At 60.6% G+C, this 15231-nt stretch overlaps 1 protein-coding gene across 1 annotated transcript; it reads right to left on the bottom strand.

Moving 5' to 3' along the window:
- Nucleotides 1–674: 674 nt before the first annotated feature.
- LOC134159013 (solute carrier family 2, facilitated glucose transporter member 4-like) lies at nucleotides 675–14562 on the bottom strand. The gene is made up of 10 exons (XM_062609506.1): nucleotides 14395–14562; nucleotides 10676–10806; nucleotides 8425–8549; nucleotides 8216–8331; nucleotides 5005–5116; nucleotides 4809–4927; nucleotides 3265–3369; nucleotides 3081–3182; nucleotides 1046–1252; nucleotides 675–704 (listed from the first exon to the last, which is right to left on the bottom strand). Exons 1-10 carry the CDS (start codon nucleotides 14560–14562, stop codon nucleotides 675–677), a joined length of 1215 nt encoding a protein of 404 aa, XP_062465490.1.
- Between the last annotated feature and the right edge of the window lie 669 nt (nucleotides 14563–15231).

The raw sequence follows: 15231 nt of genomic DNA, 5'->3' as shown, positions 1-15231 counted from the left end.
TTGAGACCCCCCCATTGCCCCCCATTGCCCCCCATAGATCCCATTGCCCCCATTGTCCCCCATTGCCCCCATTGCCCCCATTGCCCCCCCATTGCCCCCCATTGCCCCCCATTGCCCCCCATTGCCCCCATTGCCCCCCATTGCCCCCCATTGACCCCCATTACCCCCCATAGCCCCCCATTGCCCCCCACTGCCCCCCATTGCCCCCATTGACCCCATTGCCCCCCATTGCCCATTGACCCCCATTGCCCCCATTGCCCCCCATTGCCCCCCATTGCCCCCCATTAACCCCCATTGGCCCCCATTGCCCCCCATTGCCCCCCATTGCCCCCATTGCCCCCCATTGCCCCATTGCCCCCCATTGCCCCCATTGCCCCCCATTGTCCCCATTGCCCCCCATTGCCCCCCATTGCCCCCCATTACCTCCATAGCAGGCACTGCCGCCGCCACTGCCCCATTGACCCCCATTGCCCCCCATTGCCCCCATTGTCCCCATTGCCCCCATTGCCCCCCATTGCCCCCCATTGCCCCCATTGCCCCCATTGTCCCCATTGCCCCCATTGCACCCCATTGCCCCCCATTGCCCCCCATTGCCCCCATTGCCCCCATTGCCCCCATTGCCCCCATTGCCCCCATTGCCCCCATTGCCCCCCATTGCCCCCCATTGCCCCCCATTACCTCCATAGCAGGCACAGCCGCCGCCACTGCCCCATTGCCCCCCATTGCCCCCATTACCCCCACTGCCCCCCATTGCCCCTCATTGCCCCCCATTGCTCCTCATTGCCCCCCATCACCGCTATTGCCCCCCATCACCCCCATTGCCCCCCATTGCCCCCATTGCCCCCATTGCCCCCATTACCCCCCATTACCCCCCATTGCCCCCCATTGACCCCATTGCCCCCATTGCCCCTAATGGCACTCAATGGCACCCATTGCCCCCCATTGACCCCATTGACCCTATTGCCCCCCATTGCCCCCATTGCCCCCCCCCATTGTCCCCATTGCCCCCCATTATCCCCCATAGCCCCCCATTGCCCCCCATTACCTCCATAGCAGGCACAGCCGCCGCCACTGCCCCATTGCCGACCCACACCACGGCCGCTGTGACCCCGGCAGCGCCCACCCGAGCCGGCCCCATAGGGAAGAGCTCGGCCGGGAGCAGATGTGGGGCAAAGCCCGGCCCCACGGCGAAGGAGGAGACCACGAGGAGCCCCCCAAGCACGGAGAGAGCGGGGGGCAGAGGCCATGGGGCCTGGGGGGAGAGTGGGGGTTATGGGGGGGAATGGGGGGAATGGGGGGGAATGGGGCTATGGGGGTTATGGGGGGGAATGGGGGGAATGGGGGGAATGGGGCTATGGGGGGGAATGGGGGGGATGGGGGGGGGGATGTGGGGGTGATGGGGGGAATGGGGCTATGGGGGGGGGTATGGGGTTATCGGGGGGAATGGGGGTAATGGGGCTATGGGGGGTAATGGGGGTAATGGGGTTATGGGGTCAATGGGGCTATGGGGGGTAATGAGGGGTGATGGGGTTATGGGGAGTAATGGGGGGAATGGGGCTATGGGGGGTAATGGGGGTAATGGGGGGTAATGGGGCTATGGGGGGCAATGGGGCTATGGGGGGGAATGGGGGTAATGGGGTAATGGGGCTATGGGGGGGAATGGGGCTATGGGGGGGAATGGGGGTAATGGGGGGGAATGGGGTTATGGGGGGCAATGGGGTTATGGGGGGGAATGGGGGTAATGGGGGTAATGGGGGATGGGGTTTGGGTCATTTTGGGTCATTTTGGAGCCATTTTGTGTCATTTTTGGTCATTTTGGGATCATTTTTGCTCATTTTTGGGACATTTTTGGTCATTTTTGCTCATTTTTGCACATTTTTGGGCCATTTTCGGGTCATTTTTGGGTCATTTTTGCTCATTTTTGCACATTTTTGGGCCATTTTCGGGTCATTTTTGGGTCATTTTTGCTCATTTTTGGGCCATTTTTGCACATTTTTGGGCCATTTTTGCTCATTTTTGGGTAATTATTGCACATTTTGAGGTTATTTGGGGTCATTTTTCCTCATTTTTGGGTCATTTTTCCTCATTTTTGGGCCATTTTTGCTCATTTTGGGGTCATTTTTGCACATTTTTTGGGTCACTTTTGCTCATTTTTGCTCATTTCTGTGCCATTTTCGGGTCATTTTTGCTCATTTTAGGGTCGTATTTCGACATTTTTGAGTCATTTTTGCTCATTTTGGGTCATTTTTGGGTCATTTTTGGGCCATTTTTGGGTCTTTTTTTGTCATTTCAGATCACTTTTGGGTCATTTTGGGCCATTTTTGGGTCATTTTTGCTCCTTTTTTTGTCATTTTGCGTCATTTTTGCACATTTTTGTGCAATATTCGGGTCATTTTTGCTCATTTTATGGTCATTTTTGCCCATTTTCGGGTCATTTTTGCTCATTTTTTGGCCATTTTCGGGTCATTTTTGCCCATTTTGGGGTCATTTCGGGGCTATATTTGGGGTCTTTTTTTTGTCATTTCAGATCACTTTTTCGTCATTTTGGGCCATTTTTCCTCATTTTTCAGTCATTTTTGCAGATTTTTGGGACATTTTTGCACATTTTGGGGTCATTTTTGCTCATTTTTGGGCCATTTTTGCTCATTTTGGGGTCATTTGGGGTCATTTTTGCTCATTTTGGGGTCATTTTGGGGTCTTTTTTGGGCCATTTTGGGTCTTTTTTTATCATTTCAGACCACTTTTGGGTCATTTTGGGCCATTTTTGGGTCAATTTTGCTCATTTTTGGGTCATTTTTGCCCATTTTTGAGACATTTTTTCTCATTTTGGGGTCATTTTGGGGCTATAATTGGGTCATTTTTTTGTCATTTCAGATCAATTTTGGGGCCATTTTTGCTCATTTTTGGCATTTTGGGGTCATTTTTGGTCATTTTTGCCCATTTTTGGGTCATTTTATGGTCATTTTTGCCCATTTTGGGGTCATTTTTGCTCATTTTTGGGTCATTTTTGCCCATTTTGGGGTCCTTTTTGCCCATTTTTGGGTCCTTTTTGCCCCTTTTTGTGTCCTTTCGGGTCTCACCGTCAGGCTCAGCCCCAACGTCATCACGGCCACGCCCGCCGCCATCCCCAGGAGCCCACCAATCAGCAGCGCCCGGCGCCCCGCCCTCCGCAACAGCGCCCCCTGCAGGGCGGGAGGACCCATGGGAACCCGCTCCCATTGGCTGAAAGGGGGAGGGAGGCGTGGCCAAGGGGGCGGAGCTTACCGCCAGCACGGTGGCGGCCATGTTGATGACGCCAGTGGCCACCGTGGCCCACGTGGGCTGCGCTAGCCCCGCCCTCTCAAAGATGGCCGTCGAGTAGTAATAGAGCTAAGGGGGGGAAGGGGGCGGGGCCAGCGTCAGGGCCACGCCCCCTTTAGCCACGCCCCGCGTCACCCATAGGCTCCTCCCCCTTAGGCCCCGCCCATCGTTGAGACCCGCCCCCTCGGCCCTTTTAGACCCCGCCCCTTTTAGGCTCCTCCCCTTTAAGCTCCGCCCCTTTTAAGTCAGGACCCATTTAGCCCCTCCCCTTTAAGCCCCGCCCCTTTTGAGCTCCTCCCCTTTAAGCTCCGCCCCCTTTAAGTCAGGACCCATTTAGCCCCTCCCCTTTAAGCCCCGCTCCTCCCCTTTAAGCTCCGCCCCCTTTAAGTCAGGAACCATTTAGCCCCTCCCCTTTAAGCCCCGCCCCCTTTAGACTCCTCCCCTTGAGGTTCTGCCCCCTTTAAATCCCTCCCATTCAGACCCCACCCTCTCAGACCCCGCCCCCTGTTGGCTCCACCCCCTCCAGACCCCATCCCTTGGCCCCTCCCCTTTGGAGCCCTGTACCCTTTAAGCCCCGCCCCCTTCCAGCCCCTGCCCCCTATTGCTCCACCCCCTTTAAGCTCCTCCCCCCCAGACCCCGCCCCCTTTAAACCACGCCCTCTTTAGACCCCCATTGAGGCCCCGCCCCATTGTAAGCCCCTCCCCAACAAGCCCCTCCCACCTAAGATCCGCCCCTTCAAGGCCTGCCCCCATTGGCTCCACCCCTTTTAAGCTTCTCTCAAAGCCCCCATTAAGCCACGCCCCTTTAAACCCCATCCCATTTAAGCCCCGCCCCCATTAGGCCCCGCCCCCTTCTTGTACCACCCCCCTTAAGCCCCACCCCTTCAAGCCCCACCCCTCCTTTGGGTCCCGCCCCCCTTTAGGCCCCTCCCCTTCAAGCCCCAGCCCCCCCCTTAAGCCCCACCCCTTCAAGCCCCACCCCTCTTTTGGGTCCCGCCCCCCTTTAGGCCCCTCCATTTCAAGCCCCACCCCCCTTAAGCCCCACCCCTTCAAGCCCCACCCTCCTTTCGGCCCCGCCCCCTTTCAACACCAACCCCTTAAACCCCACCCCATTCAAGCCCCTCCCCTTCAAGCCCCGCCCCCCATTTGCCCCCGCCCCTTTCAACACCAACCCCTTACCCCACCCCATCCAAGCCCCACCCCTTCCCCCGCCCCCCATTTGCCCCCGCCCCTTTCAACACCAACCCCTTAAACCCCACCCCATTCAAGCCCCGCCCCCTTCTGACCCCGCCCCCCATTTGGCCCCGCCCCTTTCAACACCAACCCCTTAAACCCCACCCCATCCAAGCCCCGCCCCCTTCTGACCCCGCCCCCCATTTTGCCCCAGCCCCATTTAAGCCCCAACCCCCTTAACCCACACACCCCCAAGCCACACGCCCCTTTAAGCCCCGCCCCCTTTAAGCCCCTCCCCCTTTTAAGCCCCGCCCCCTTTAAGCCCCGCCCCTCACCGCTCCGATCCCCGCCAGCTCCTTCCCCAGCGCCACGCCCACCGCGATCGCCATTGGCTGCCGGAGCTGGGCCCGGCCCCACAACTGCGGCAACGTCAGCGAGGGGGCGGGGCCTGAGCCTGCAAGGGGAGGGGTTAAAGTAGGGGGGGAGGGGTCAAAGGGGGGGGGGGGATGGGGGTTGGGTTCCGTTTCTCACCTCCGGGCCCCATTGGCAGCAGCAGGAGCTGGAGCGCGGTCGGGAGCAGCCCCAGGGCCAGGAGCGCCGGCAGCGCCCGCGCCGAGCCCAGCAGCGGCGGCAGAGCCAGCACCTGCGGGAGCGGGCACGGCACCGGGTGTCGCGATAGCGCCGCGATATGGCACCCCGGCGTCGCGATAAGGCGCCCCAGTGTCGCGATAGGGCACCCCGACGTCGCGATAAGGCACCCCACTGTCGCGATATGGCACCCAGTGTCGCGATAGCGCCACGATATGGCACCCCAGCGTCGCAATAAGGCAACCCGGCGTCGCGATAATGCACCCCAGTGTCGCGATATGGCACCCCGGTGTCGCGATAAGGCACCCACTGTCGCGATATGGCACCCCGGCGTCGCGATAAGGCACCCCGGCGTCGCGATATGGCACCCCGGCGTCGCGATAAGGCACCCCACTGTCGCGATATGGCGCCCAGTGTCGCGATAGCGCCACGATATGGCACCCCAGCGTCGCAATAAGGCAACCCGGCGTCGCGATAAGGCACCCCAGTGTCGCGATATGGCACCCCGGCGTCGCGATAAGGCACCCCAGTGTCGCGATATGGCACCCCGGCGTCGCGATAAGGCACCCCAGTGTCGCGATAAGGCACCCCGGCGTCGCGATAAGGCACCCCAGTGTCGCGATAAGGCACCCCGGCGTCGCGATAAGGCACCCCAGTGTCGCAATATGGCACCCCGGCATCGCGATAAGGCACCCCAGTGTCGTGATATAGCACCCAGTGTCGCGATAGCGCCACGATATGGCACCCCGGCATCACAATAAAACACCCACTGTCGCGATAGTGCCACGATATGGCACCCCGGCGTCACAATAAGGCAACCCGGCATCGTGATATGGCACCCCGGTGTCGCGATAAAACACCCTGGTGTCGCGATAAGGCACCCAGTGTCGTGATATGGCACCCAGTGTCGTGATAGTGCCACGATATGGCACCCCAGCGTCACGATAAGGCACCCCGGCGTCGCGCTAAAACACCCCAGTGTCGCGATAAGGCACCCTGGCGTCACGATAAGGCACCCTGGCGTCGCGATAAAACACCCACTGTCGCGATAAGGCACCCAGTGTCGCGAGATAGCACCCAGTGTCCTGATAGTGCCACAATATGGCACCACGGCGTCGTGATAAGGCACCCCCGCGTCGCGATAAAACACCCCGGCGTCGCGATAAAACACCCCAGTGTCGCGATAAAACACCCCGGTGTCCCGATAAGGCACCCAGTGTCACGAGATAGCACCCAGTGTCGTGATAGTGCCACGATATCGCACCCCGGCGTTGCGATAAAACACCCCGGTGTCCCAATATGGCACCCCGGCGTCGCGATTTGGCACCCCGGCGTTGCGTATGGCACCGAGTGTCGCAATAGTGCGGCGATATGGCACCCCGGTGTCGCGATATGACACCACGGTGTTGCGATAGTGCTGCGATATGACACCCCCCAGTGTCGCGATAAGGCACCCCGGTGTCACGATGCAGCAGCCAGTGTCGCGATAGTGCTGCGACATGGCACCCCGGTGTCGCGATAAGGCACCCCAGTGTCGCAATACAGCAACCAGTGTCATCATAGTGCCGCTATATGGCACCCCAGTGTCGCGATACGGCACCCAGTGTCGTGATAGTGCTGCGATATGGCACCCCAGTGTCACGATACAGCACCCAGTGTCGTGATAGTGCTGCCATGTGGCACCCCAGTGTCGCGATACGGCACCCAGTGTCATGATAGCACCACGGTACGGCTCCCCGGTGTAGCAATACGGCACCCAGTGTGGTGATAGAGAGCGGTACAGCACCCCAGCGTCGCGATACGGCACCCAGTGTCGTGACAGTGTTGTGATATGGCACCCCAGTGTCACGATGTGGTATGCGGTGTCGCAATATGGCACCCAGTGTAGCCATACAGCACCCCAGTGTCGCGATACGGCACCCGCTGTTGTGATACTGCCGCTACATGGCACCCAGTGTCGTGATAGTGCTGCGACATGGCACCCCAGTGTCGCGATACGGCACCCAGGGTCCCCATAGGGCACCCAGTGCTGCGACAGTGCTGAGTTACTGCTCCCCAGTGTCGCGATAAGGCACCCGGTGTCGCGACAACCCCGCGATAGGGCACCCGATGTCGTGATAGCGCCTCAGTGCAGCACCCCAGTGTCGCGATACGGCACCCAGTGTCATGATAGCACCACGGTACGGCTCCCCGGTGTAGCAATACGGCACCCAGTGTCGTGATAGAGAGCGGTACAGCACCCCAGCGTCGTGATACGGCACCCAGTGTCGTGACAGTGTTGTGATATGGCACCCCAGTGTCACGATATGGTATGCAGTGTCGCGATACGGCACCCAGTGTAGCCATACAGCACCCCACTGTCGCGATACGGCACCTGCTGTCGTGATACTGCCGCTACATGGCACCCAGTGTCGTGATAGTGCTGCGACACAGCACCCCAGTGTCGCGATACGGCACTCAGGGTCCCCATAGGGCACCCAGTGCTGCGACAGTGCTGAGTTACTGCTCCCCAGTGTCGCGATAAGGCACCCGATGTCGCGATAACCCCGCGATAGGGCACCCGGTGTCGCGATAGCGCCTCAGTGCAGCACCCCAGTGTCGCAATACGGCACCCAGGGTCCCCATAGGGCAGCCAGTGCTGCGACAGTGCTGAGGTACTGCTCCCCAGTGTCGCGATAGGGCAACCGGTGTCGCGATAACACCGCGATAAGGCACCCGATGTCGTGATAACCCCGCGATAGGGCACCCGATGTCGCGATAGCGCCTCAGTGCAGCACCCCAGTGTCGCGATACGGCACCCATGGTCCCCATAGGGCACCCAGTGCTGCGACAGTGCTGAGGTACTGCTCCCCAGTGTCACGATAAGGCACCCGATGTCGCGATAACACCGCGATAAGGCACCCGGTGTCGCGATAACCCCGCGATAAGGCACCCGATGTCGCGATAACCCCGCGATAAGGCACCCGGTGTCGCGATAACCCCGCGATAAGGCACCCGGTGTCGCGATAACCCCGCGATAGGGCACCCGATGTCGCGATAACCCCGCGATAGGGCACCCGATGTCGCGATAACCCCGCGATAGGGCACCCAATGTCGCGATAGCAGGTTCTATCGCGACAAGCTCCGCCCCCCCCCCCCGAGGCCACGCCCCCACCTGTGACGTCAGCATCCCGAGGGCGACGCCGGCCTCGTGCACGGCGCCCAGCGCCCCCTGCAGGCGGGGCGGGGCCACCTCCTCCAGGTACAAGGGGACCAATCCCGAGGCCAGGCCTGAGGGGCGGAGGGCGGGGTCACGATTGGCCACGCCCCCCCCGCCCCCCCTCCTAAACCAATCACGTGCGTCGCCCCTTTAAGGGGCGGTACCTGAGTGCAGGCCCGTAACCAATCGGCCAATGACGACGAGGGCGTAGGTGGGGCCGAGCTTGGCCCCGCCCATCAGGGCTCCTCCAATCACCGCCAGCCCATTGCTGGCCAATAGGGCGCCTTTCCTGCAAGGGGGGAGGGGCCGCACCCCCTTTAGGCCCCACCCCCTTTAATCCCTCCCCCTTTAAACCCCTTTAGCCCCTCCCACTTTGAGCCCCGCCCCCTTTAGCCACAGGCCCTGCCCCCATTCAAGCCCCTCCCCATTAAGTCCTGCCTTTCTAAGCCCCACCCCCTCAAGCCCCGCCCCTTTAGGCCCCTCCCCTTAAAGCCCCGCCCCCTTTAAGCCCTTTAAACCCCGCCCCTTTTAAGCACCGCCCCCTTTAAGCACCGCCCCCTTAAATCCCCACCCCCTTTAGACCCAGCCCCCTTTAACCCCCATCCTTTTAAGCCCCCCTTAAACCCGCCCCCTCCCCCTTAGCCCCGCCCCTCCCCTTTAAGCCCCGCCTCCTCTCTCCTTTAGGCCCCGCCCCCTCCCCTTTAAACCCACCCTCTCTCATTTTAACCCGCCCCCTCTCCTTTAAGCCCCGCCCCTCCCATATAAGCTCCGCCCACCCCATCTAAGCCCCACCCCCTCCTCTTTAAGCCCCGCCCACCCCACTCTAAGCCCCGCCCCTCCCATTTAAGCTCCGCCCATCCCATCTAAGCCCCGCCCCCTCCCTTTAAGCCCCGCCCCCTCAGACCCCACCCCCCTTTAGGCCCCGTCCCCTTTAAGCCCCATCCTTTTAAGCCCCCCTCAAAGCTCCTCCCCTTTAGGCCCCGCCCCCTGCCCTTTAAACCCCGCCCCCTCCCCTTTTAAGCCCCGCCCCTTTCCTTTAAGCCCCGCCCCTCCCCTTTAAACCACGCCCCCTTTAAACCCCGCCCCCTTTAAACCCCGCCCCCTTCCCTTTAAGCCCCGCCTCTCCCCATTGAACCCTGCCCCCTCCCCCATTTAACCCCACCCCCCCTTCAGGCCCCGCCCCTTCCCTTTAGGCCCCGCCCCCTCCCCTTTAGTCCTTCTCCTTTAAGCCACACCCCCCCCTCGTCTTTTGTCCACGCCCCCTTTTAGGCCCTGCCCTCTCCCGTTTAGCCCCGCCCCCTCCTCCTTCAGGCCCCGCCCCCTCCTATATAGGCCCCGCCTCCGTTAGGCCCCACCCCTTCCCTTTTTAGGCCCCGCCCTCTCCCGTTTAGCCCCACCCCCTCCTCCTTCAGGCCCCGCCCCCCTTAAGCCCCGCCCCCTCCCATTTAAGCCCCGCCTCTCCCCATTAAACCCAGCCCCCTCCCCCATTAAACCCCACCCCCCCTTCAGGCCCCGCCCCATCCCGTTCAGGCCCCACCCCCTCCCCTTTAGGCCCCGCCCTCTCTCGTTTAGCCCCGCCCCCTCCTCCTTTAGGCAACGCCCCCGTTCAGGCCCCGCCCCCTCCCGTTTAGACCCCGCCTCCTCCTTTAGGCCACGCCCCCTCGTCTTTTGTCCACGCCCCCTTTTAGGCCCCGCCCCCTCCCCTCCCATTTAAGCCCCACCCCCTCCCCCTTCAGGCCCCGCCCCCTCCCGTTCAGGCCCCGCCCCCCTTCCATTTAGCCCCCGCCCCCCTCCCCTTTAGGCCCCGCCCCCTCCCCTTTTACCCGCCCCCTCCCCTTCAGGCCCCGCCCCCTCCCGTTTTAGGCCCTGCCCTCTCCCCCCGCCCCTTTTTAGCCCTGCCCCCTCCTCCTTCAGGCCCCGCCCCCCTTAAGCCCCGCCCCCTCCCATTTAAGCCCTGTCCCCTCCCCCATTAAACCCCACCCCTCACCCTTTAAGCCCCGCCCCCCTCCCCCCTTTAAACCCCTCCCCCCTCCCATTTAAGCCCCGCCCCCTCCCCCCCTTCAGACCCCACCCCCTCCCATATGGTCCCCGCCCCCCTTAAGCCCCGCCCCCTCCCATTTAAGCCCTGTCCCCTCCCCCATTAAACCCCGCCCCCTCCCATTTAAACCCCACCCCCCCTTCAGGCCCCGCCCCCCATTAACCCCCACCCCCTCCCCCCTTAAGCCCCGCCCCCTCCCATTTAACCCCCACCCCCTCCCCCATTAAACCCCACCCCTCACCCTTTAAGCCCCGCCCCCTCCCCCATTAAACCCCGCCCCCTCCCCCCTTTAACCCCCACCCCCTCCCCCATTAAACCCCACCCCCTCCCCCCCTTCAGGCCCCGCCCCCTCCCGTTGAGGCCCCTCCCCCCGGCACCGTCCGAGCCGCTCCGCCGCGGGCGCGGCCGCCAGGGCCGCAGGCACCGCCCCCAGGGGGAGGAGGGGCAGGGCCAGGGGGGGGGAGGGGCCGCGGGGCCACAGCGAGGAGTTGGAGGAGAACCACAGAGCCTGGGGGGAGGGGAGACACGGGGACACTGCTGTGGGGCGGGGACAGAGAGAGAGCTGTGGGGCAGGGACATTGCTATGGGGCAGGGACACTGCTATGGGGCAGGGAGAGAGAGAGAGCTATGGGGCAGGGACACTGCTATGGGGCAGGGACACTGCTATGGGGCTGGGACACTGCTATGGGGCGGGGAGAGAGAGAGAGCTATGGGGTGGGGAGAGAGCTATGAGGGTGCTATGGGAGCTGAGAGAGAGAGCTATGGGGTGGGGAGAGAGAGAGAGCTATGGGGTGGGGAGAGAGAGAGCTATGGGGCTGGGACAGAGAGAGCTGTGGGGCAGGGACACTGCTATGGGGTGGGGAGAGAGAGAGAGCTATGGGGCAGGGACACTGCTATGGGGCAGGGACACTGCTATGGGGTGGGGACACTGCTATGGGGCTGGGAGAGAGAGAGAGCTATGGGGCAGGGACACTGCTATGGGGCTGGGACACTGCTATGGGGCAGGGACACCGCTATGGGGCAGAGAGAGAGAGAGAGCTATGGGGCGGGGAGAGAGCTATGGGGCAGGGAGAGAGCTATGGGGCAGGGAGAGAGAGAGCTATGGGGTGGGGAGAGAGCTATGGGGCAGGGACACTGCTATGGGGCTGGGAGAGACTGCTATGGGGCTGGGAGACACTGCTATGGGGCGGGGACACTGCTATGGGGTGGGGAGAGAGCTATGGGGCAGGGACACTGCTATGGGGCAGCGCTATGGGGCAGGGACACTGCTATGGGGCGGGGACACTGCTATGGGGCAGCACTATGTGGTGGGGACACTCCTATGGGGCTTGGAGAGAGCTATGGGGCAGCGCTATGGAGCCTGGACACTGCTATGGGGTGGGGAGAGAGCTATGGGACACGGAGACTGCTATGGGGCAGCGCTATGGGGCAGGGACACTGCTATGGGGCAGGTCCAGCACTATGGGTCACGGAGAGTGCTATGGGGCAGTTCTATGGGGCAAGGAAAGAGCTGTGGGGCACTTAACCAGCAGTGGGGCATTCACCCATCTATGGGGCTGCCAACAACCTGTGGGGCCCACATCCATCAAAGGCTCCCGCCCCATACATCACCCATCTATGGGGCCCTGCAGTTTCTATGGGTCCCATTCACTCTCTATGGGGCCCATTCATTCCCTATGGGTCCCATTCACCCTCTATGGGTCTCATTCATTCCCTATGGGACCATTCACTCCCTATGGGTCTATTCACGCCCTATGGGTCACATTCATTCCCTATGGGTCCCATTCACTTTCTATGGGTCCCATTCACTCTCTATGGGTCCCATTCACTCCCTATGGGTCCATTCACTCTCTATGGGTCCCATTCCCTCCCTATGGGTCCCATTCACTCTCTATGGGTCCCATTCATTCCCTATGGGTCCATTCCCTCCCTATGGGTCCCATTCCCTCCCTATGGGTCCATTCCCTCCCTATGGGTCCCATTCACTCTCTATGGGTCCCATTCCCTCCCTATGGGTCCCATTCATTCTCTATGGGTCCCATTCATTCTCTATGGGTCCCATTCACTCTCTATGGGTCCCATTCCCTCCCTATGGGTCCCATTCATTCTCTATGGGTCCCATTCCCTCCCTATGGGTCCCATTCCCTCTCTATGGGTCTCTATGTGGGTCCATTCCTTCCCTATGGGTCCCATTCACTCCCTATGGGTCCCATTCCCTCTCTATGGGTCTCTATGGGTCCCATTCCCTCCCTATGGGTCCCATTCACTCCCTATGGGTCCATTCATTCCCTATGGGACCATTCACTCTCTATGGGTCCATTCACTCTCTATGGGTCCCATTCACTCTCTATGGGTCCCATTCACTCCCTATGGGTCCCATTCCCTCCCTATGGGTCCATTCACTCCCTATGGGTCCCATTCACTCCCTATGGGTCCCATTCACTCTCTATGGGTCCATTCCCTCCCTATGGGTCCATTCCCTCCCTATGGGTCCCATTCCCTCCCTATGGGTCCCATTCCCTCCCTATGGGTCCCATTCATTCCCTATGGGTCCCATTCATTCTCTATGGGTCCCATTCACTCCCTATGGGTCCCATTCACTCCCTATGGGTCCCATTCCCTCCCTATGGGTCCCATTCACTCTCTATGGGTCCCATTCACTCCCTATGGGTCTCATTCACTTTCTATGGGTCCCATTCACTCCCTATGGGTCCCATTCCCTCTCTATGGGTCTCTATGGGTCCATTCCTTCCCTATGGGTCCCATTCACTCTCTATGGCTCCCATTCATTCCCTATGGGTCCATTCACTCCCTATGGGTCCCTTTCCCTCCCTATAGGTCCCATTCCCTCTCTATGGGTCTCTATGGGTCCCATTCACTCTCTATGGGTCCATTCACTCCCTATGGGTCCATTCATTCCCTATGGGTCCATTCCCTCTCTATGGGTCCCATTCCCTCCCTATGGGTCCCATTCATTGCCTATGGGTCCATTCCCTCCCTATGGGTCCCATTCATTCTCTATGGGTCCATTCCCTCTCTATGGGGCCCATTCACCCTCTATGGGTCCATTCACTCCCTATGGGTCCCATTCACTCCCTATGGGTCCCATTCCCTCCCTATGGGTCCCATTCCCTCTCTATGGGTCTCTATGGGTCCATTCCTTCCCTATGGGTCCCATTCACTCTCTATGGCTCCCATTCATTCCCTATGGGTCCATTCACTCCCTATGGGTCCCTTTCCCTCCCTATAGGTCCCATTCCCTCTCTATGGGTCTCTATGGGTCCCATTCACTCTCTATGGGTCCATTCACTCCCTATGGGTCCATTCATTCCCTATGGGTCCATTCCCTCTCTATGGGTCCCATTCCCTCCCTATGGGTCCCATTCATTGCCTATGGGTCCATTCCCTCCCTATGGGTCCCATTCATTCTCTATGGGTCCCATTCCCTCCCTATGGGTCCCATTCCCTCCCTATGGGTCCCATTCCCCCCCTATGGGTCCCATTCCCCCCCTATGGGTCCCATTCATTCCCTATGGGTCCCATTCATTCTCTATGGGTCCATTCACTCCCTATGGGACCCATTCCCTCCCCATGGGTCCCATTCACTCCCTATGGGTCCCATTCACTCCCTATGGGTCCATTCCCTCTGTATGGGTCCCATTCCCTCCCTATGGGTCCCATTCACTCCCTATGGGTCCACTCACTCTCTATGGGTCCATTCCCTCCCTATGGGTCCCATTCCCCCTCTATGGGTCCCATTCCCTCTCTATGGGTCTCTATGGGTCCATTCACTCCCTATGGGTCCCATTCCCTCCCTATGGGTCCCATTCCCCCTCTATGGGTCCCATTCCCTCCCTATGGGTCCCATTCCCCCTCTATGGGTCCCATTCCCTCTCTATGGGTCTCTATGGGTCCATTCACTCTCTATGGGTCCCATTCATTCCCTATGGGTCCATTCCCTCTCTATGGGTCCCATTCCCTCCCTATGGGTCTCTATGTGTCTCTATGGGTCCCTATGGGTCCCTATGGGTCCCTATGGGTCTCTATGGGTCCCTATGTGTCTCTATGTGTCCCTATGTGTCCCTATGGGGCTCACCCTATAGGGCACATTGAGCACCCCCACATTGAAGCCCACTTGGACCGAGCCCAGGGCGGCCGCGACCACAGCGAGGAGCAGGGGGGGGGTCAAGGCCCCGCCCCCCTCTTCCGGAGGCCCCTCCCCCTCCTGGGGGGGGGACCCATCAGTTGGCCCCGCCCCCCTCATCACGATCCCTCCCTCCCCCCCACCATGGGCTTTCCTTATATGGGCATTTGCCCATAAGTGACCCCCTCTGCCCCATAAGTGACCCCTCTGCCCCATAAGTGACCCCCCAGACCCATAAGTGACCCCCCAGACCCATAAGTGACCCCCCAGACCCATAAGTGACCCCCCAGACCCATAAGTGACCTCCCCAGACCCATAAGTGACCCTCCAGACCCATAAGTGTTGGCCCCGGACCCATAAGTGACTACCTCTGCCCCATAAGTGACCCCTCCAGACCCATAAGTGACCACCCCAGACCCATAAGTGACCACCCCAGACCCATAAGTCACCTCCAGACCCATAAGTGACCCCCCCGACCCATAAGTGACCTCCCCAGACCCATAAGTGACCCACCAGACCCATAAGTGGCCCCCCCATAAGTGAACCCCTCTGCCCCATAAGTGCCCCCCGACCCATAAGTGACCCCCCCAGACCCACAAGTGTTGGCCCCGGACCCATAAGTGACTACCTCTGCCCCATAAGTGACCCTCCAGACCCATAAGTGTTGCTCCCGGACCCATAAGTGACCCCCCAGACCCATAAGTGACCCCCCAGACCCATAAGTGTTGCCCCCAGACCCATAAGTAGCCCCCTCTGCCCCATAAGTGACCCCCCCAGACCCACAAGTGT

This window comes from Pezoporus occidentalis, unplaced genomic scaffold (assembly GCF_034315485.1).
Source record: "Pezoporus occidentalis ecotype Australia unplaced genomic scaffold, CSIRO_AGI_Poc_V1 ctg1380, whole genome shotgun sequence".
NCBI lineage: Eukaryota > Metazoa > Chordata > Aves > Psittaciformes > Psittacidae > Pezoporus > Pezoporus occidentalis.
Note: the sequence above shows the minus strand (reverse complement) of the source record. Positions and strands in the feature narration are given on the sequence as shown.

Excerpts from the sequence above, each read along its gene's own strand:
- LOC134159013 (XM_062609506.1), bottom strand. The coding sequence starts at position 14,562 with ATGAGGGGGGCGGGGCCAACTGATGGGTCCCCCCCCCAGGAGGGGGAG. Across the intron at positions 10,807-14,394 it reads TGCTCAATGTGCCCTATAGG|GCTCTGTGGTTCTCCTCCAA; the intron begins GTGAGCCCCATA and ends CCCTCCCCCCAG. Across the intron at positions 8,332-8,424 it reads GGTTACGGGCCTGCACTCAG|GCCTGGCCTCGGGATTGGTC; the intron begins GTACCGCCCCTT and ends TCCGCCCCTCAG.